Raw genomic sequence first — 22163 nt, forward strand, 5'->3', positions numbered from 1 at the left:
ATTCGTTATATAAAAGATTAAACATAGGAAAACACATTTTTTGCAGACAGGCTATGTCTACCTTATGTCGTTTGAGCTGTGTTAAAATTTTTGTTCGTTTTATGGGAGAGGTAATGCCCGAAACATTCCAGGATACTATTCTCAAAGTGTTAGCCAGCAGGTATAAAAGGGGCTAGTACAAACATATAAAATGCTAAGTGCGGAAAAAATCCACCCCGGGTTCCCAGCCATACCCAGGGCAGCCACATGACGCTCAGGACCTGCCCGAGCAGCACCAGTACCATGGTAAATGTCAGGTGCAGGAGTTTCGCAGCAGGGTCTGATCCCACCCTTCCCAATAATCGAAAGAATACCAGCAGCAACCACGTAGGCCAAGGACTCCCCCCCTCCTGGAACCCCAACCCCCCCCCTCCCTTCCCAATCTTCTCCCCAATTGTATGGTTGTGGTCACAGCCTCAGTTTCGCCCTAGGCGGTCCCAAAGGTGTGAAAGATCACAAAACAATGCCACTCCGGGCCCCGAGTTCCCATACAGTAAATACAATAGTCATAAGAGCAGTCTGCAGAGCAAATGAACGTTAGGATGAGCTCAAATATACAGTATATCAATTTCTGAACTAGAACAAGAAAAAACACAAAATTGTAAACAAACTTAAACCAGAATAGCAAGTAACAGCCATATTATCTGAGATCCAGGCTTCCCCCAAACCAGGAGATCCCGGTGCATCCACAATGTCAGAGGCACACAGGAGCATGTGACAAACAAGGAAGCACACCATGTGCTCTCTCATGTAAGGTCCGACTGGGGCAACACCTGAGTGTTCACATAAAGGGCCGCCTCAGCCGCGGCCTCAAATACCTGCCAGCGTCACTGATGGTAAATTTTCAAAGTGGCTGGATATAAAAAGAGAAAGCGTATTTTTTTCAGCCAAAGAGGAGCAAAGTGGGTAGAATTGCTTCCTGCGCTCGGTTAAGGCCACAGAGTAGTCCTGGAAAATGCGCACCTCAGACTCCTCAAATGCTAAAGTCTCCTGAAGTTGTTTATATTTGCGCAAGATTTCCACTTTATGGTTATAGTTTAAAAGTTTGGCTATTACCATGCGAGGCCTCGCCTCTCTTGCTTGTTCTCGGCCTGGCCGATGTGCTCTCTCCAGTCGAATAGGCCCCAGGCCCTCCTTCAAGGGAAAGGAACTGGTCAGCCAGGCCTCCAGCACCTGCAGGAGCTTAGGACCGGATACTGTTTCCGGAATCCCCAAAAAACGTAAGTTAGATCTTATGGATCTATTTTCAAGATCATCCAGTCTTTCTGCTTGTTTTTGGGTCAGAGCCTGCAGTTCCTGTAATGTGGTGTCATGTGCCTTCTGTGTATCCTCGACGCTGGAAATCCGAGTCTCCAGCGCTGTGGTGCGGCTAGTAGTCTCCATAAGTAGATTTTCAAGCTTTTGGAGCTGTTCAGAAAGTTTTTCTATGCTGGGCTGCATTGCCACTGTTGCTGCTTGAGTAAGGGCCGTCAGCGCCTCCAGCGCTATTTGCTGAATCGTGGCTGTGGAGGTGACCGGCGCCATTTTGTCAGCGCCGTGCTGCGGGCGGTCCCGATCCTTTTTTTGAGTGCGGGTGGACATCGGCGACGCAGGAGAGGACAGAAATCTATCCATATATTGTGCACAGCAAGCGCTGCAAAGCGCTGTCTCCCGGCTCACCTCCAAAGGCTAGTAAGTGAAGCTTTAAATACACTCGGTACATGTAAATGGTTTTTCTCCCGTGTGACTCATTTGATGACGTTTTAGATGTGAAAGCCGACTGAAGCTTTTATTACACTCAGTACATGTAAATGGTTTGTTTCCTGTGTGAATCATTTCATGATATTTTAGCACTGAAAGCCGAGTGAAGCTTTTATTACACTCAGTACATGTAAATGGTTTGTTTCCCGTGTGAATCATTTCATGATATTTTAGCACTGAAAGCTGAGTGAAGCTTTTATTACACTCAGTACATGTAAATGGTTTGTTTCCCGTGTGAATCATTTGGTGTCTTTTTAGATTTGAAAGCCGAGTGAAGCTTTTATTACACTCAGTACATGTAAATGGTTTGTTTCCCGTGTGAATAATTTCATGTTGTTTTAGATATGAAAGCAGAGTGAAGCTTTTATTACACTCGGTACATGTAAATGGTTTGTTTCCTGTGTGAATCATTTCATGATATTTTAGCACTGAAAGCTGAGTGAAGCTTTTATTACACTCAGTACATGTAAATGGTTTTTTTCCTGTGTGAATCATTTGATGAAGTTTTAGCTCTGAAAGGCGACTGAAGCTTTTATTACACTTAGTACATGTAAATGATTTGTCTCCCATGTGAATAATTTCATGTTGTTTTAGATATGAAAGCAGAGTGAAGCTTTTATTACACTCGGTACATGTAAATGGTTTGTTTCCCGTGTGAATAATTTCATGTTGTTTCAGATATGAAAGCAGAGTGAAGCTTTTATTACACTCAGTACATGTAAATGGTTTGTTTCCCGTGTGAATCATTTCATGATATTTTAGCACTGAAAGCTGAGTGAAGCTTTTATTACACTCAGTACATGTAAATGGTTTTTTTCCTGTGTGAATCATTTGATGAAGTTTTAGCTCTGAAAGGCGACTGAAGCTTTTATTACACTTAGTACATGTAAATGATTTGTCTCCCATGTGAATAATTTCATGTTGTTTTAGATATGAAAGCAGAGTGAAGCTTTTATTACACTCGGTACATGTAAATGGTTTGTTTCCCATGTGAATCATTTGATGACGTTTTAGATGTGAAAGCCGAATGAAGCTTTTATTACACGCAGCACATGTAAATGGTTTGTTTCCCGTGTGAATCATTTGATGATATTTTAGCACTGAAAGCCGAGTGAAGCTTTTATTACACTCAGTACATGTAAATAGGTTTGTTTCCCGTGTGAATCATTTGGTGTCTTTTTAGATTTGAAAGCCGAGTGAAGCTTTTATTACACTCAGTACATGTAAATGGTTTGTTTCCCGTGTGAATCATTTGATGAAGTTTTAGCACTGAAAGCTGAGTGAAGCTTTTATTACACTCAGTACATGTAAATGGTTTTTCTCCTGTATGGATCCTCTGGTGTCTTTTTAGCTCTGAAAGCCTAGTGAAGCTTTTATTACACTCGGTACACGTAAATGGTTTCTCTCCTGTATGGATCCTGTGGTGAAATTTTAGCTCTGAAAGCAGAGTGAAGCTTTTATTACACTCGGTACATGTAAATGGGTTTTCTCCTGTATGAATCCCCTGGTGCCCTTTTAGCTCTGAAAGCCGAGTGAAGCTTTTATTACACTCAGTACATGTAAATGGTTTTTCTCCTGTATGGATCATCTGGTGTCTTTTTAGAACTGAAAGCCAAGTGAAACTTTTATTACACACAGTACAAGTAAATGGTTTGTTTCCCGTGTGAATCATTTGATGACCTTTTAGCACTGAAAGTTGAGTGAAGCTTTTATTACACTCAGTACATGTAAATGGTTTGTTTCCCGTGTGAATCAGTTGATGGCGTTTTAGCTCTGAAAGCCAAGTGAAGCTTTTATTACACTCAGTACATATAAATGGTTTGACTGCTGTGTGGGTTTGCTGGTGAATTTTTAGAGTTGAAAGTTGAGTGAAGCTTTCATTACACTCAGTACATGTAAATTGTTTCTCATGGATCCTCTGATGAATTTTTAACCCTGAAAGCCGAGTGAAGCTTTTATTACATTCAGTACATGAAAATGGTTTGTTTCCCGTGTGAATCATTTGATGACGTTTTAGATTTGAAAGGTTAGTGAAGCTTTTATTACACTCAGTACATGTATATGGTTTGTCTCCAGTATGGATCCTCTGGTGAATTTTTAGTTCTGAAAGCCAAACGAAGCTTTTATTACACTCAGTACATGCATGTAGTTTGTCTTCCATGTGGATAATCTTGTGTCTTTTTAAGCCTGAAACATGAGTAAAACTTTTATTACACTCAGGACATGTAAATGGTTTGACTGCTGTGTGGGTTTGTTGGTGAATATTTAGAGTTGAAAGTTGAGTGAAGCTTTTATTACACTCAGTGAAAGTATCTAGTTTCTCATTTTTATGTTTGCTTTTGTGCCTTTGGAGTTCTGAAATCAAGGGAAAGCTCCTCTTATATTTAATACATGTAAACTCTTTGTGGTGTGTTTTTCCTTTTCTCTTACCATGGTGGACTTCAGAAGTCACTTTATCACTACTATTAATTTGGAAGGGTCTCTCTGTTAGGTTTCCATCCCTTGAGTCTCCTGTAGGGTCTCTCTGCTCCTTTGATTCCTGCTTACAATTCTTTGTGTTAATCCTCTCAATTCCCAAGGAAATATTCTCACAGACGTTTCCCGGTTGTCTTTGGACTTGTTCTATTTCTACAGGATCTTCTCCTTGCTTCTTTTCTCTCTTCTTTTCTTGTGTGATCTGATGATCTGTTGGATATAAACAGAAGATGTTAATCATGTGCCAGAAGACAGTGGTGGTTTTTAAGAGGAGGACTAGTTATCTTACACTGGGATTTTCTATGTGCGGATTCAAATGGAACTTTCTTAATTGAAAACTATTTGCTGAAGTGTTCTTCTAAAAACACTGCAGGTTTCTGAAATGACAAAATGTTTACTGGAAATGGCATGGGTAGAAACTAATCAATCCGCCCAAAATCCTTTTACTGCCTAATTTTGGTTTATTCCAAAATTCTATGGCCGAAACGGAACTTGCATTTTCAATGGAGGCCAACATTTATGCTTTGTCCTGCTCCATCCATCTTTCTCCCCTCTGAATAGAAGCAGCTGCCACTCCCTTGTTCCTGCAGATACCCCCCTTGGGGCTATTTCACAAACCCTGGTGGTCTAGGGTTGTAGTCAAGGTAGGAGTGATTCCCCAGTCACTCCTACCCATGCTGGCTATGATCTCAAATGGCTGCCCAACCTCTGGCACCAATCTCATGAAACAGCATACGAGATCATGACAGCCATTTTGAGAGTTGAGCTGAGAAGGCCAAAAATTGCTGGGGCTCAATCCTACTCCTTCACAAAAATCACTAGATCCCACGTATTGTAATGTGGTCCTGTGGGGAGGGGAAGAGAGGGTTCCTCTTTGCATTTTTTGGTGTTTATGTAATGGGATTGCAAGTAATGCATTTATGGTCTGATATGGTAGTATACAGTATATGATGAATAGAGTTACATGAGAACATAAGAATGGTCTTAATGGGTCAGACCCATGGTCCATCAAGCCCAGTAGCCTGTTCTCATGGTGGCCTATCCAAGTCACAAGTATCAGGCCAAAACCCAAGGAATAGCAATAATCCCTGCCACATTACCGTAAAGATGTGCTAAGAGCAGAGTCAGTTCAGCGGATGGCCACCAGGATGGTCTCGGGGCTCAAGGATCTCTCATACGAAGAGAGGCTGAACAAGCTGCGGCTCTACTCTCTCGAGGAACGTAGGGAGAGGGGAGACATGATTGAGACATTTAAATACATCTCCGGACGTATCGAGGTGGAAGAAGATATTTTCCTCCTCCAGGGACCCTCAGCCACAAGAGGGCATCCGCTTAAACTCAGGGGCGGGAAATTTCATGGGGACACCAGAAAGTATTTCTTCACCGAAAGAGTGGTTGATCATTGGAACAAGCTTCCAATACAGGTAATCGAGGCCAACAGCGTGCCAGATTTTAAGGGTAAATGGGATGCCCATGTGGGATCCTTAAGAGGGTGGAGTTAAGGATGGGTCATTAGGAGAGGGATCTCCAGGAGAGCAGACTCAGGGGGGTGGGTCTATGAAGTGGGCAGACTTGATGGGCTATGGCCCTTATCTGCCGTCATTTTTCTATGTTTCTATGATACAGGGCAAGCAGTGGCTTCCCCCGTATCTTTCTCAATAATAGACTTACCACATCCTCTGGCAATGCGTTCCAGAGCTTAACTATTCTCTGAGTGAAAAAAAATTTCCTCCAATTGGTTTTAAAAAGTATTTCCCTGTAACTTCTTCGAGTGTTCCCTATTCTTTATAATTTTTGACAGAGTGAAAAATCGATCCACTTCAGTGTTCTCCCCAGAAATTTTTTCCAGCCGGGTGGCATGAAAAAGTAGCCGGGTGGGGCGGGATGGGGAAATTTGGTGGTGGGGAAAATTAACCCCTTCTTTTACTAAGATGCGCTAGCATTTTTAGCGTGCACAAACCCCTGCGCTATGTGGGAAAACTAGCGCCAACTCAATGCTGGCGTTAGCATCTAGCGCGCATGGCAATTCCTCCGCTCGCTAAGCACACACTAAAACCACTATCGTAACTTAGTAAAAGGAGCCCTAAATGTATACTATTTTTATTAGTTAATTATTATTATTATTTTCCAATGCTCAATATGACTTCCTTTTTTAAGATTTGACACTTGTGCCAGAATATTTTTACTAAATTTAAGAAGTATTTGCCCTCTTTCAAATGGTATAGAGGTTTAAAAAAGGGAAAGGCATTAATGAAGTCATTAGGTTCAATCTAGCCATTTATTTCTGCATGAATTTAAACAACTAAAAAAAAAGATAAATATAGCTCATCCAGTCATACAAGAAATGGCTCTACAGCAGGAGTGCCCACACTTTTTGGGCTTGCGAGCTACTTTTAAAATGACCAAGTCAAAATGATCTACCAACAATAAAATTTTTTAAAAAACACAAAGCAAACTGTATGCAGAGAAAATGTTAATTATCATTTATATTCCGCGGGTTTTCAAAGAGGTCAAGGCAGACGATTCTATGCAATGTCACCTCAGGAACAACTATACAAAAATAGACAAATATACTCCCTCCCTTTTTACTAAATCGCAATACTGGTTTTTAGAGCAGGGAGATGCAATGAATGCCCTGCGCTGCTCTCGATGCTCATAGGCTCCCTGCGCTAAAAAACGCTATTACGGTTTAGTAAAAGGGGGCCATAGTGCAAAATATAGACAGCAGATATAAATTCTTAAAACAGACACATTTTGATCACTAAACTGAAAATAAAATCATTTTTCCTACCTTTTTGTCTGGTGATTTCATGAGTCTCTGTTTGCACTTCCTTCTTCTGACTATAAATCCAATATTTTTTTCTTTCTGCCCCTCCCCTTTTCTGTCTCTCTTTCTTTCTCTCTCCCCTTGCCCCCCCAAGCCTTCGTGCCAATTTCTCCACTTCCCCGATTCTTTCCCTACCCCCTAAGCCACCATGCCGATTTCTCCCTGCTTCCACGAGCCAGACCAGGAATGTACAAGCGCCGGACTCACAAGACTTCACCTCTGATGTCAATTCTTACGTCAGAGAGGAAGTTCCAAGCCAGCCAGGCAGCGATTGGCTGGCCCAGAACTTCCTCTCTGACGTCAGAATTGATGTCGGAGGTGAAGTCTTGTGAGTCCGGCGCTTGTACGTGCCTGGCCTGGCTCAGGAAGGCAGGAAGAAAAAGATTGCCAAGGCAACGCGATCGACTCACATTGCCTTTGCGATCTACTGGTCGATCGCGTTCGACCATTTGGGCACCCCTGCTGTTATGATATCCTGTCCTGACCTGAGGAAAGGGGTTTAGTCCCCAAAAAACTGCCTTATTTCCATTTCCTATTTATAAACTTTAATCAATAGATACAATACTACTTGATTCTACGTAAAGCAACAAAAAAAATTTTTCTACCTTTTGTCGTTTCTGCTTTAATCATCTTGTCTTCACTCTTCTTTCTAGCCAGCATCTGTCCGTTCTTCCATGCAGCATCAGCCCCTTCCATCCACTGTCCGCCCTCTCCCCGTTCCATATGGCATCTTCCCTCTTTTTATGCTCCTTCAATAAACTGTATATCCTGTGCCCCTTCTCTTCTCCTTTGAACATGATTGATTTCAGCTCTGCCACCTCTCCATTTTTCTCTCTCTGTCAACACCCCATCCCCTATGCTCTGGGAAGTCTCTCTTCTCCTTTCTTTCCTTCACACCCCACAGTCTGGTATTTTCCCTTCCCTGATTCTCTGGCATCTCATTTCTTTCCTTTTCTTCCATCTCTCCCTCCCCCTCCATGCTCTGACATCTTCTCCTTCCTTTCCCCCTTCCTTTTCCCTTGGTCTGGCATACTTTCCTCCTTCCCTCCAATCCCTGGCATCTCGTTTCATTCCCTCCCTCATCTTCTTTCTCCCTCCAGTTGGGTGCAGCAAGTCTCTCCCCCTCTGCTCCCTTTCCTCCTTCTGTCACCCAAGGCCTGGTGTCATGTACTTCTTCAGGCAGCAGCATTCACAATTCACTGCTGTTGCCAGCTTCGGGCCTTTTTCTCTGTCGGGTCCTGCCTTCATAGAAACAGAAGTAGGCAGGATCCAGCAGAGAGGAAGGCCTGAAGCTGTCAACAGGAGTGAATTGTAAATGCTGTTGCTAGCCAAAGAAGTTCATGACGCCAGGCCGAGCACCCGGGGCAAACTGCTACTCTTCCCCCCCCCCACGACCCTCCTATCTCTCCGTCCCTCCCATCATCAGACTCTAAACAGCACTGCTCTACTCTAAGCAGGCTGCTTCAGCGCTTTCTTCTGCCGTGATTCCCTCTGGCATGTCACTTATGAGGGAAGGAGGGAGAGATAGGAGGGTCGGAACGGGTTTGGGGAGGCGCCCGGGATGATGATGAGGCTGCTGCTGCTGCCAGCGAATCCAGCAAGGGTGAGGCCCCAAAGCACAGCACTGGCGGGCCCCCCTGACCATTTCATGCCCTAGGCCTGTGCCTACTGGGCCTATCCTTTAATCCGGCCCTGCTTCCCCCCCCCATATGCCCTGACATCTCTCTCTTCCACTCCATGGTATGGTATCTCCTTTCCCTCCCTCCCATGGTCTTTGCATCTCTTTCCTCCTTTTCCTGATCTTCCTTCTCCCTCCTTCCCTCTCTCTCCCCCCAATTGTGTGCAGCAGCATTTCTCTTTCCCTCCCCCATTGGGTACAGCAGTATCATCAGCATTTCTCTTTCCTCCCCCCAAATTGGTACAGCAGAAGCAACATTTCTCTTCCCCCTCCCCCTAATTGGGTGCAGCAGCATGACTCTTCCCCCTCCCCCTATTGGGTACAGCAGCAGCAGCATTTCTCTTACCCCCCCCCAATTGGGTACAGCAGAAGCACCAGCATTTCTCTTCCCCCTCCCCCTCTAATTGGGTACAGCAGCATTTCTCCTCCCATCTCACACACCCGGCAGATTCGCTACAGATAAAGGCAAGTTGCAAGTTTCCCTTCGTCGCTGACCTATCTCCCAAAGGTCAGCAACAGAGGGAAGCTTACAACTTGCTGCTCTTGCTTACTTCGGGCATTTCTCATTGCCGAGTCCTGCCTTCGCGGAAACAGAAAGTAGGCAGGACCCGGCAGCGAGAAAGGCCCGAAGTAAGCAAGAGCAAGTAAGCTTCCCTACGTGGCTGGCCTATCTCCCGCATGCTCTGGGGCTCTAATGATCCGTGACGGCTTCTCTTCCCTACCCCCCCCCCCCCCGACGTAACTTCCGGTTTCGGAGGGAAGCTGGGTTCGAGTCGCTTGCTGGGGTTTGTTTTGTTTAAAGTCCGGCGGGAGTCTTTCGGCGGCTCTTCAGGCTGCGTGTTAAGCAGTGGTGGCAGCAGGATTCGGCAGATGACTGCCGGGCGATAATGTAAATTTGCTGGGCGGAGCGCCCAGCTGAAAAGCACTGGGGAGAACACTGCACTTGTAACCAAAGCAGCGCTTTCCTCACGACTCTCCACATATCAGTTATTCCTCGTATCTACCACCATAGGACTTGAAGACAACTATCTTGTCAAAACGCAGGCCATGTTGGGTTCTACGCTTTCAGCGGACTAGGTCCTTTAGGTTTTTATGTGTATTATTTTATTTTCATGTGGATTGCATAATTGTACCTTATAGTACTTTTAAATTTTCAATAATGTCCATCTCAGGAACATCGTCACTCCAAAGTGTTTTTTTTGGTTTCCTCTGGACTCTTTTCTCTGTGGATTCCTTAGGGTCAATTCTCTCTGGTTTTGTTTTAACAACTTTGAACAGTTTAGAGTCATCTGCAAACTTAATTACCTCACTCGTCGTTCCAATTTCCAGATCATTTATAAATAAATTAAATAGCACCGGTCCCAGTACAGACCCTGTGGCACTCCACTGTTTACTCTCCTCCATTGAGAAAAATGTCCATTTAACCCTACCCTCTGTTTTCTATCTGATAACCAATTCCTAAACCACAACTGAACTTTGCCACCTATCCCAAGACACTTTAATTTTCTCAGGAGCCTCTCGTGAGGAACTTTATCAAAAGCTTTCTGAAAATCTAGATATACTATATCAACCGGCTCATCTTTATCCACATGTTTATTCACACCTTCTAAGAAGTCAAGCAAATTGGTGAGGCAAGATTTCCCTCGGCTGAACCCATGCTGACTCCGTCTCATTAAATCATGCTTGTCTATGTGTTCCACAATTTTATTTATTTATTTTTAAATATTTAAATGTTTATTAAATTTTTAAACAAATAAACGGCATCAAAGACAACCAAAATAACACATGTGAAATCTGCAGTAAACCATCACCGCTGTGTACACAAAATTCAGTAACATCCTTAACAGTGATAACAACCACATAAGAGGACCAACCCCCCCCCCCCCCCTTCAACAGCAGAAAAGTACTATAGAATCAAAGGGCTGGATTCACTAAGCAAACCGATCGTTTACCGCTCGGTTTGTGCTCACTTTCCAACTCTGGCTCGATTCACTGACCTTCCTCCAGACCTCGTCCACACCCTATCTGAACTGTGTATGCAAATGAGTAAAAAGGCATGTAAATTTCTTAACGCGTCGATTCATGATACCATTTTGTCCAAACCGACTGGCCTTTCCGTTCCAAAAAGTTACGACTGCTGAGAACCAGTCGTTTACATCCTCGCCGACTATTTCTGCCTAGCAACTGACGCGTGCATGTTAAGAACCCTATTAAAAATATATATCAACCCCTCAAAAAATCCAAAATATATTTAAACTTTAAAATATATGTAAACTTTCATGTACATAAGCGTTAGAAATTTTTTTTTTTTTTTTAGAATGCACATAGCGAGCGCGAGAGTGAATCTCGGATTTATAATGCGCATGGCGAGAAAATCACAGATTAAAACCCCGTGCTCTTCTTGCGCATTGTACATTTCAAATATTTATACCAAATACCAAAAAAACACAAAATCAAAAATAACTTTTAAGGGCCAGCTATCCCTCCCCTTCCTTCCAGCTGGATTGTCGCATGCATGTGACATCAGGGTGTCGCTAGTGGTTGCTACGTGCTTCACGGCAGATAGAGCCACACAGCCTCCTGGGATTCATAGGCTGTATATAACAGCGCGTGATCCCAGCGCATTCAACAGCGCATTTTCCTTATATTGCCTTTTTCACGACAACCATGCTTTGCAGTAGGCGCATTTGGACCCCGCTAATGACGTCCACGATTAAACCACGCCCCATTTCTACGCAGTGAAGTCCTAAAGAGCTAGCGCATGCGTTATGTGCTTTAAAACCAACAAGGAGACAGTGCGCACGCGTGTCGATCAATGTTTCAGCGCTAATAACAGCGTGTTAACGATTGGACCATTTGCATGGACAAGCTTTACTGAATCGATCTGCTACAATGACTCGGAAACGGATAGGACACGAATCGGATAGATTTCGGGCCTTTAGTGAATCCTGCCCAAAGTCCTTTCATCCATCTAAATAGCCAGTTTCTGAGCAATAACATTCCAGGTATGTATTGATTGCCAAAGCCAATGCCAGTGTTGGAAGTCCAAATGAATCTTCCGGATAACCGATAAATAGCCTCATATAAACAATCTGATTACATGGGCAAATAAATACCTAAATATTTAATACCCTTGGACGCCCATTAAAAAGGAAACCGACCCTGGAGATCAAGAACCTGGATCTCCCCTAAAGTAAGTTTCATCATTTCAGTCTTATCTAAATTGATCTTAATACCAGATACGCTCTCATAATCCTCAAAAATTTGTAACAGGTGCTCCACTGTACGTTCGGGATCCACCATATACAAAAGGTTATCATCCGCAAAGAGAGCTACACGATGTTCAATACCATCTACCAAAATCCCCTTCAACTGAGGGTGATTCCGGATCAAGAGTGCCAACGGTTCTATGGACAAAGCAAAGAGCAATGGGGAAAGCGGGCGGCCCTGCAGAGAACCGCGCGCTATAGAAAACAAATCTGTGTATGTCTGATTAATCCTAAGACACGCCCGGGGCTCATGATAGAGCGTGCGGACCCACTCACAAAAGGTTCTCCCCAATCCCACCTTCCCCATAACCGCCCACAAGAATTCCCACGACACCCGATCAAAAGCTTTCTCAGCGTCTACTGCCATCAAGACCGCTGGATCTCATCCCCGCCGCACTTGCCACATCAAATGCAGAGTTCGTTGGATGTTATCGCACACCTGCCGCAGTTGTATAAAGCCAGATTGATCCATATGAATCAAACTGGGGAGCAACTTACCCAAACATATAGCGAGAAATTTTGCAATTATTTTAGCATCCACATTCAAAAGGGAAATAGGTCTATAGGAACTGCAACTTAACAAGTCCCCCCTGGTTTCAAAAGAATCACAATACCTGCCTCCCCCATGGTGCCTAATAAGCGACCCCCCTGCCTTGACCCCATTCACTATATGTACCAACAGTGGGGCCACCTGTGCTCCAAATTTCTTATAAAAACAGCTCATATACCCGTCTAACCCCGGTGATTTGCCAGGCTTAGCAGCCCTGATTACACCCAAAACTTCCCCCAATGTGACCGGCTCATTGAGCTGCGCTCGGTCATCAGAGGACAGCTCAGGTAAACAAATCCTATCTAAAAAGCTATGTACACCTTCTTCCCGGCCCCATCAGCGCTGTACAGGTGACAGTAATATTCCAAAAAAGAGTTACGAATACCCTTATCCATAACCTGCACCGTCCCACCACTGTCTCGAATTGCTGTAATAGAGATCTTGCCTGCTTTATTTTAATGTAGCGTGCCAATTGTGCACTACAGATAGGACTGAAAGCGCTCACATACATGATTGTATTCTTCCATTTGGAGCTGTGATAGATCACCCCGTACCTGACGTAACCGTGCCAGCGTCTGAGGGTCCGGAGATCGCTTATGCAACAATTCTAAAGAAAGCAAGTGTTCACGTAAACATAGCTGAGCCCGAGCTTGCTGGTACTTAAATTGAGCTCCCCACTTAATGAAAACACCCCGCAAGACAGATTTCAAGGCATCCCAAAGAATCCCATCAGACACCTCCCCTGTATCATTAAACTCCAAACAGGTAGCTATACTTTGAAGGATCTCCGCTTCCACATTGAGCAACAAATCATTAAGTCTCCAGTATCGGGTACCTCCCCCCGCCACCACCCCTGCACACTCCACCGACACCGGTGCATGGTCCGAAACCTGAATGCCCCCAATCTCAGCCTGCTTTATCTTTCCCCATTGATTCCTATAAACCCAGAGCCCATCTATCCTGGTATAAGTTTGTTGAGCATGAGAGTAATGGGTATAATTACGCTGGATCCCATGCGCCAACAGTCCACCAACCTCAAAGTGTGCATAAATACCCGAAAAGCTCGAGTATTCTCCCGAGAAGAACCTCTACCTCCCTTGGAATGATCCAATCGCCCATCTGGGATCACATTAAAATCCACACCCCCAGAAACACCACCCCCTGAATGAACGGTAATAGCTCATCCTGTAACGTACAATAAAACGCTACCTGGTCAACATTAGGTCCATATATATTCACAATCGTCACCCTCTGCCCCTGTAGAGTCCCTCTAACGCTAGACATCTCCCATGAGGATCCCTATATACCTGGTCAATGACCAAGCCCAAACCCCATTTCACCAAAATCGCAATCCCACCCTTTTTTTTGGTGGAATCCTGTCCCCATTACGAGCAGACATTCAATTGGCTTCAAACTTTGTATCTCTCTAGGCACTAGAAAAGGTGTTAATGTCCTTTCTGTATGTAGGCATTGTGTTGGCTCAGAAGTTTACATTAAAATACTGGAGAGAGCCACAGCTACCCTCACTTACACTTTGGAGAAATGATGAAATGGGAATGGCTGGATGCAAAAAAAGGGATCTTCCAGGGCTTGGAGGACATTGCAACAAATCAGGTTGCCAGTATGGGACAAACTTCCACATAGAGCCCACAGCTATTTGTTAAATTTCTGACTGAGCACAGATGGGGGGTTGGGGGATGCAACTGTCTTCTTTCAGTTTCCTGTACTAGAAGTAGGGGTCACCGTGAAGGAACAACACAGGTGACCCTAGTTTTGTTAGTTGGTTGCTAAAGGGGAAATAGCATCACTTGTAGAATACACAGTTTGTAGCCTTTAATGTGGGTTTTGTGGGAGAGGTTTGCAGCATGTAATGTCAGTGTTCTCCCTAGGGCCTTTTAGCCGGGCGCTCTGCCCGGCTAATTTAAATGACCGCCCAGCTGTCATCTATCTTGAATCCTGCTGCTGCTGTCGCTGCTCAACATTTAAAAAAACAAACAAACAAAAAAAAACCCTCCTCTCACCAGCTTGGAGATCGCTTGTAGCGAACTCATGCTTCGGGGCTCTAAAGTGTGCATGCTGGCTTCCCTTCTCTTCCCTCCGAAAAGCACAGTTACTTACCATAACAGGTGTTATCCAGGGACAGCAGGCATATATTCTCACATGTGGGTGACGTCATCTACGGAGCCCCGATGCGGAAGCATTTTCAAGCAAACTTGATTGAAGATTTAAGTTTGCTCTGCTGCTCCACGCATGCGTGCCTTCCTGCTCCACTAGGGGGCACATCCCCTCGTGGTCTCCAGTTCACTTAACTAGCAAAGAAGCCAATCTCGGGGAGGTGGGCGGGTTGTGAGAATATATGCCTGCTGTCCCTGGATAACACCTGTTACGGTAAGTAACTGTGCTTTATCCCAGGACTAGCAGGCATGATATTCTCACATGTGGGTGACCTCCAAGCTAACTGAAAAGGGATGGAGGGAAGTTGGCACTTTAAGCAAATAGATTTCGCAAAACCGATTGGCCGAACCGGCCATCGTTCCTGGACAGTGAGTCCAGACAGTAGTGGGAGGTGAAAGTATGAACCGAAGACCACGTGGCAGCCTTGCAGATTTCCTCAATAGGTGTGGCCTTAAGGAATGCAACGGAGGCTGCCATCACTCGGACCTTGTGTCCCGTTACTCGACCATGCAGCGCGAGACCAGCCTGAGTGTAGCAAAAGGAGATGCAATCGGCCAACCAGTTGGACAAGGTGCGCTTGGAAACTGGATGACCTAGCCGGTTTGGGTCAAAGGACAAAAACAATTGAGGGACTTTCCGGTGTGGTTGAGTGCATTGGAGGTAAAAGGCCAACGCTCTCTTGCAGTCAAGAGTGTGGAGCGCCACCTCTCCGGGGTGAGAGTGGGGCTTGGGGAAAAACACAGGTAAGACAATGGACTGATTGAGATGGAAATCAGACACTACTTTAGCCAAGAACTTTGGATGAGTGCAGAGTACCACCTTGTCATGATGGAATACAGTGAAGGGTGGGTCCGCTACCAGAGCCTGTAGCTCACTAACCCGCCGAGCGGAAGTGAGCGCAAGCAGGAAAATCACCTTCCAAGTGAGGAATTTTGGATGGCATTTGTCTAGGGGCTCAAATGGGGGTTTCATTAGTTGAGCCAGAACCACGTTAAGGTCCCAAACCACCGGAGGAGGTTTGAGAGGAGGGTGGACATTCAGAAGACCCTTCATGAAGCGAGAGACTAAGGGATGGAGCGAGAGGGCTTTCCCTTCCAGGGGCTGATGAAAGGCCGCAATCGCACTGAGGTGTACCCGAATGGAGTTGGTCTTTAGGCCAGAGTGAGATAATTGAAGTAAATAGTCAAGGACCAGGGGGACGGGAATCGATACCGGGTCCTGGCTATGAGAGGAGCACCAGGCTGAGAATCTGGTCCACTTTTGGGAGTAGCAGGTTCTCGTCGAGGTCTTTCTAGAGGCCTCCAGTATCTCCTTGACTGATTGAGACACGGGGAGAGAAGTCAGGGGGAAAGAAACCAAGCATTCAGATGAAGAGATTGAAGATTGGGATGTAACAGCGAACCCTGACCCTGTGATAGTAGAGAGGGAAACCGAGGCAGAGGTAGTGGATCTCTGACACTGAGTTGAAGTAGAAGGGAAAACCAAGGCTGGCGTGGCCAGCGAGGAGCAATCAGGATCAGAGTGGCTTGCACCGTTTTCAGGTGGACCAGCGTCCGCAGGATCAGCGGAAACGGCGGAAACGCGTACAGAAACCTTCCCTCCCAGTCGAGGAGGAAGGCGTCGGTCCGGGGAGTACATCCGGGAGCAGAAGAGAGGCAGCTTGTGGTTGTGGGGGGATGCGAATAGATCTATTTGAGGCGTCCCCCACTTTTCGAACACTTGTCGTAGGATCTGAGAGTGACCACTCGTGTGGCTGGAGGAGGCGGCTGAGTCTGTCCGCCAGACAGTTTTGTTCTCCTTGTATGTACACCGCTCGAAGGAAGGTGTTGTTGGAGATTGCCCATTTCCAGAGGCGCAGGGCTTTCCGACAAAGGGACCAAGACCCTGTTCCCCCTTGTTTGTTTACGTAGTACATTGCTACCTGGTTGTCGGTTCGGATGAGAACCACTCGGTCGTGGAGCAGATGTTGAAAAGCTACAGCTGCGAGATAGATGGCCCGAAGCTCTAGCACGTTGATGTGGCAGCGACGGTCCTCTGCTGACCACATCCCTTGAGTGCGTAGGCCATCCAGATGGGCTCCCCAAGCGTACTCCGATGAGTCCGTGGTGAGTACCTTGCTGTGGGGTGGGGTGAGGAAGAGCAAATCTTTGGAAAGATTTGAAGAGTCGGCCCACCAGCGGAGCGATCGTTGCAAGGAAGGCGTCACTGTCACGGGGCGGTTGATCGGGTCCCGGTCCTGACGCCATTGAGAGGCCAGTGTCCTTTGAGGAATTCTCAGATGGAGGCGGGCGAAGGGTGTGACATGGACGGTGGAGGCCATTTGGCCCAGAAGAGTCATCATCTGCCGAGCTGATACCGAGGTCAGCAGGGAAATCCTTCGACTCAGACTTACTAATGCCTCTAGACGCGGAGGGGGGAGGAAGGAACGGAGGCGAACCGTGTCCAGCGTGGCCCCGATGAACTGTAGGGACTGGGAGGAGCGTAGTTGAGATTTTGGGAAGTTTATCTCGAACCACATCCCCTGAGTGCGTAGACTATCCAGATGAGCCCCCCAAGCGTACTCTGATGAGTCCGTGGTGAGTACCTTGCTGTGTGGGGGGGCGAGAAAGAGCAAACCTTTGGAAAGATTTGAAGAGTCGGCCCACCAGCGGAGCGATCGATGCAAGGAAGGAGTCACTGTCACGGGGCGGTTGATCGGGTCCCGGTCCTGACGCCATTGAGAGGCCAGTGTCCTTTGAGGAATTCTCAGATGGAGGCGGGCGAAGGGTGTGACATGGACGGTGGAGGCCATTTGGCCCAGAAGAGTCATCATCTGCCGAGCTGATACCGAGGTCAGCAGGGAAATCCTTCGACTCAGACTTACTAATGCCTCTAGACGCGGAGGGGGGAGGAAGGAACGGAGGCGAACCGTGTCCAGCGTGGCCCCGATGAACTGTAGGGACTGGGAGGAGCGTAGTTGGGATTTTGGGAAGTTTATCTCGAACCCCAGACTCTGTAGGTAGATAATAGTCTGTTGGGTCGCTGAGATAACCTCTTCCCTGGACAGGGCTTTGATCAGCCAGTCTTCCAGGTAGTGGAATACCTGAAGGCCCTGGGAGCGTAAGGTAGCTGCGACCACCACGAGGCGACGATGCTAGACCGAAGGGGAGGACACGGTATTGTAGGTGCCAGTCCCCTACCTGAAAACGCAAGAACTTGCGGTAAGCGGGGTGCACTGGGACGTGTGTGTACGCCTCCTTCAGATCGAGGGAGCAGAGCCAGTCGCCCTCGTCGATCAGAGGGTAGAGGGTCGGTAGGGAAAGCATCCAAAATTTTTCCCGTACCAGAAATTTGTTGAGGCGTCTCAAGTCTAGTATTGGGCGTAGGTCTCCCGTTTTTTTCGGTACCAGGAAGTAACGGGAGTAGAAGCCCTTCCCCCGTTGGCCGGGGGGAACCTCCTCCACTGCTCTCAGGTGAAGCAGGTCTCGAGCTTCGGAGAAGAGTAGGGGTAGCTGCGTCCAGTTGGGGGGGCAATTCCTTGGGGGGTTGTCCGGAGGAATGGCCCGAAAGTTGAGAGAGTATCCTGATGAGATCACGCCAAGGACCCATGCGTCCGACGTGACTTGTTCCCAGCGAGGGTAAAAGGCTTTGAGGCGACCCCCAATGGGAAGGAGGCCTGGGACTATGGCGGAGGGGGCCCGCCCCCTTCCGCGTATCCCGTCAAAAGGACGGGGATGATTTGGTAGTCGCAGGCGGTTGGGACTTGGGCAGAGCCCGATGGTGGGCTTGCGGGCGCCTGGGTGGAGGCCGCGAGAAGGCAGGAGTGGATTTTTGTGGGTAGCGGCGCGGAGGGGCCCTATAAGGCCTGGATGCGGGCGGTTTAGGCTTTTGCTGGACGAGGGAGGCAAACGAGCGTTCGTGTTCGGAGAGGCGTTTTGTAGCCGCCTCGATAGTGTCATCGAACAGTTCTTTTCCCACGCAGGGGAGGTTAGCCAACCGGTCCTGTAAGTTGGGGTCCATGTCGACCAGGCGTAGCCAGGCTAGTCGGCGTATGGCAATAGCAAAGGCTGCCTCTCTGGAGGAGAGTTCGAAACCATCATAGGCCACGTGGAATAGATGGAGGCGTAGGTTGGAGAGGGATTCCAAAAGCAGGCTAAACGCTCCTTGGCGGGAGGCCGGTAGGTCAGTCTCAAAGGCTCTCAGTAGTCCAATGAGGTGTTTGAGGTAGGATGTGAAGGTGAAAGTGTAGCTTTGCACCCTAGAGGCCATCATTGCATTTTGATATAGTCTCCTGCCGAACTTGTCCAGGGTTCGGCCTTCTCGGCCTGGGGGGACCGCCGCTGAGACCCGGGAGGGGTGAGCCTTTTTTAATGAGGATTCTACTAGCAGCGACTGGTGGGAGAGCTGTGGTTGTTCAAATCCCGGAAAGGGTACTGTACGGTACTTGGCCTCCATTCTGGAGGGCACGGCTGTGACCATATAGGGGGTCTCCAGGTTCCTGAAGAGAGCCTGTTGGAGTATCGGGTTAGGCGGTAAGCGAAGGGACTCTCTGGGTAGTGATGGCATATCCAGTTCCGCTAGGTACTCTTTAGAGTATCTGGAGTCGGACTGGAGGTCTAAATTCAAAGCGTGGCCCATGTCCTGGACAAAGCGTGAGAAGGATGGTCGGGATGTTCCCGAGGCCCTGTGTGGGGTCGGTGAATGAGACCTCCATCGGGTGGAGTAGGAAGGGGAGGCTTCCCTCGAGTAGCGAGGTTCCTGCTTCGATCCAAGCTCCGAGACCAGGGAAGTACTGTGTAAGTGTTCCGGGGTCGTGGATCTCCGACGTCTCGAGGAGCCCCTCGGAGACGATGCCGGGGTTCGGGGTACCGATCGATGTCGAGTCGGTGACCTCGACCCGGACTCCCTTGGTGAAAGCCCGAAGCCTCGGATCGGAGCCCCGGTCCGAGGGGGAGTTCGGAGGATGCGTGGGTTGGAGAGTGATAACTCTGCCACCCTCAGCGGTCCCGTACGAGGTATAGGTGAACGGCCTCGTAGAGTGGGGGAACCCAGAGCCTTCTTAGAGGTACGGCGGTTCGAGGTTTCTGTTGGTTTAGCCCGTCGTTTTGCCCTGTGGCGGTCTGTGGAGGGAGAGCGCCTCGGGTGTCTCGGCGAGGAGTCCGAGGAGGATGAGATGCGGCGAAGTTTGCGCACTTTTCCCCGAGGTGGCTCGACGCGAGGCTCAGGCTGGTCTGGCACATGTGGGGTCGAGGTCGAGGCCGGTTGTAGATGGGCCATTGCAGCGGACAGCTCCGACGAGATCATTGCTCGCAGTAAGTCCTGGAAGATGGGCACGGACAGCATCGAAGGCATGTCTCCTGCCTCGGTGAACTCCACCGGGGGCGACCTCGAATCAGAGTATTCCCGTGTGTTGGAGGCACGGCCCGAAGGCTTGGAGGGCTTCGTCGGGGCTGTAAGCATGGAACTTCCGCCATGCGTCGCCATTGTCCCCGAGGTTGGTTTCTTCGCTGGTACAGAACCTGAAGAGGGAAGAGGGGACTTACCCGGAGCCGAGGCTTTCTGTTGTCCCGAGGACTTCGAAGTCGAGTCTCGAGGCGATGCCGAGGTATTCGGGGCCGAGGTCAAGGCCGGGGCCGACCTCGAGGCCGAGGTAGAGGGTTGGTCTGGGGCGAAAAGATCCGCCATGCGGGCTTTCCTTCGACGGAGGGCCCGGTTCTGGAAAGTAGCGCACTGGGGGCAGGAGTCGGTTGGATGAGCGGCCCCCAGGCAGAGGATGCACCGGCGATGCGGGTCTGTGATGGAAAGAAGCCGCTCGCACCGGGTGCACTTTTTAAAGCCGGTCAAAGGCCGGGACATAGAATCGAAAAGTGGCCGCGGCTCGAGTAGCCACGCGGCCACAGGGACCCGGAAGCCTCCGGGTCGGTCAAACGAAGCAGGAATCAAGTTGAAGATGAAAAAATTTCACGAACAACGACTTAAACGATGAAAAACAAGAAAAATTGCGGTGCTAGAAGGCAGTTGGGGCAGAGCCTGAAAAAACACGACTTCTAGGCTCAGCGGAAAATTTTGAACTGGAGACCACGAGGTGATGCGCCCCCTAGTGGAGCAGGAAGGCACGCATGCGTGGAGCAGCAGAGCAAACTTAAATCTTCAATCAAGTTTGCTTGAAAATGCTTCCGCATCGGGGCTCCGTAGATGACGTCACCCACATGTGAGAATATCATGCCTGCTTTTCCTGGGATAACCGGAAGTTACGTTCCGGGGGGAAGGAGAGAGAGAAGAGAAGGGAAGCTGGCACACATTATGTACTGCTGTTTTTTAAGCAAAAGTACAATATTCAATACCCACTTTTTTATTGTGGTTGGTTTTGAATAAGTTTCTTTTCATAATAAATGTAAATGCCAGTAATCAAACATCAAGAACTCTACCTAAAAAAAGACACTATTACAAACAGTAGACCGGCTCGAAAACAGACTAGGAAAAACTGGGACGCCATAGATTTCCAAATTCTTCACACTATATAACAAGAAAAGAAATTGTTCCCTTCAGCAGAATATGCCCCGGGAACAAACAAATCGCCATAATTCCTGTTCACCTAAACTTCAAGCTTCTTAGCAGCACGCAACCGCAATTACTTCCAGTGTAAAGAAAAGAGGTGACAACCGAAAGGAAGCTAAAAGGCGTTTGGATCAGAGCTGGTTCTTCGTCGTATGAGTAATGCAGATAGTGGGAGTTAGGATCCGGGTTTTAGCTTAATTAAGATGTGTTTAGATCAGAAAAATGGAAGTCTTTTAGGAAACAGCATTAATTGCGGGGATAGTAGAGGTTGCTTTTAGGGCCAGTGAGCAGTTAACCAAGGTCTCTTCTGAGGGGCAATAAAGACCACCAACAGTTAAAGCAAAGCAATAGATCTCGATAGCCAAAGAATCATCAATATATTATTTTACTTGCAGTGGGTGTTTTCAACTACCCCATTTATCTAAGTAAATAACTTTTGGAAAATACTTTAATTATACATGCAGCATTATATACCATAGATATATAGCATGATTTAATATTCAAAAGTATTTTGTCCAATTAGCAGTGCTGGCATTAGTGGGATTGAAACAAGGCACTTGCATGGGCACCCATGCTAGAAGGGGCCATAAGCCTTCCTACAACTGGGCCTCTGTATGGAAATATGATGGCAGATAAAGGCCAAATGGCCCATCCACTGTAACCATTATCTCTTCCTCTCCGAGATCCCATGTGCCTATCCCACACTTTTTTGAATTCAGACAAAGTCTCTTATTTCCATCACCTCTTCTGGGAAACTGTTCTTTGCATCTACCACCCTGAGGTGACATTGCATATTTTAAAGTCATCTGCTTTGACTAACCTGACCATTTTTTTTTCATCAAAAGGGGACGTCTATTAATTGTCAGTCCCACC

At 47.3% G+C, this 22163-nt stretch overlaps 1 protein-coding gene across 1 annotated transcript in view; it reads right to left on the bottom strand.

The window, feature by feature from the left end:
* Positions 1-1686: 1686 nt before the first annotated feature.
* Positions 1687-22163, bottom strand: part of LOC117354625 (zinc finger protein 493-like) — a 106537-nt gene continuing 86060 nt past the window's right edge. Inside the window, exons 6-8 of the mRNA XM_033932433.1 lie at positions 3003-4464; positions 2686-2917; positions 1687-2601 (exon numbers count right to left, since the gene is read on the bottom strand). Coding sequence (XP_033788324.1) covers positions 1723-2601; positions 2686-2917; positions 3003-4464 — 2573 coding nt within the window. The 3' untranslated portion in view covers positions 1687-1722. The remainder of the gene's footprint in view (positions 2602-2685; positions 2918-3002; positions 4465-22163) is intronic.

The sequence above is a fragment of the Geotrypetes seraphini genome, chromosome 2 (genome assembly GCF_902459505.1).
Source record: "Geotrypetes seraphini chromosome 2, aGeoSer1.1, whole genome shotgun sequence".
Lineage (NCBI taxonomy): Eukaryota > Metazoa > Chordata > Amphibia > Gymnophiona > Dermophiidae > Geotrypetes > Geotrypetes seraphini.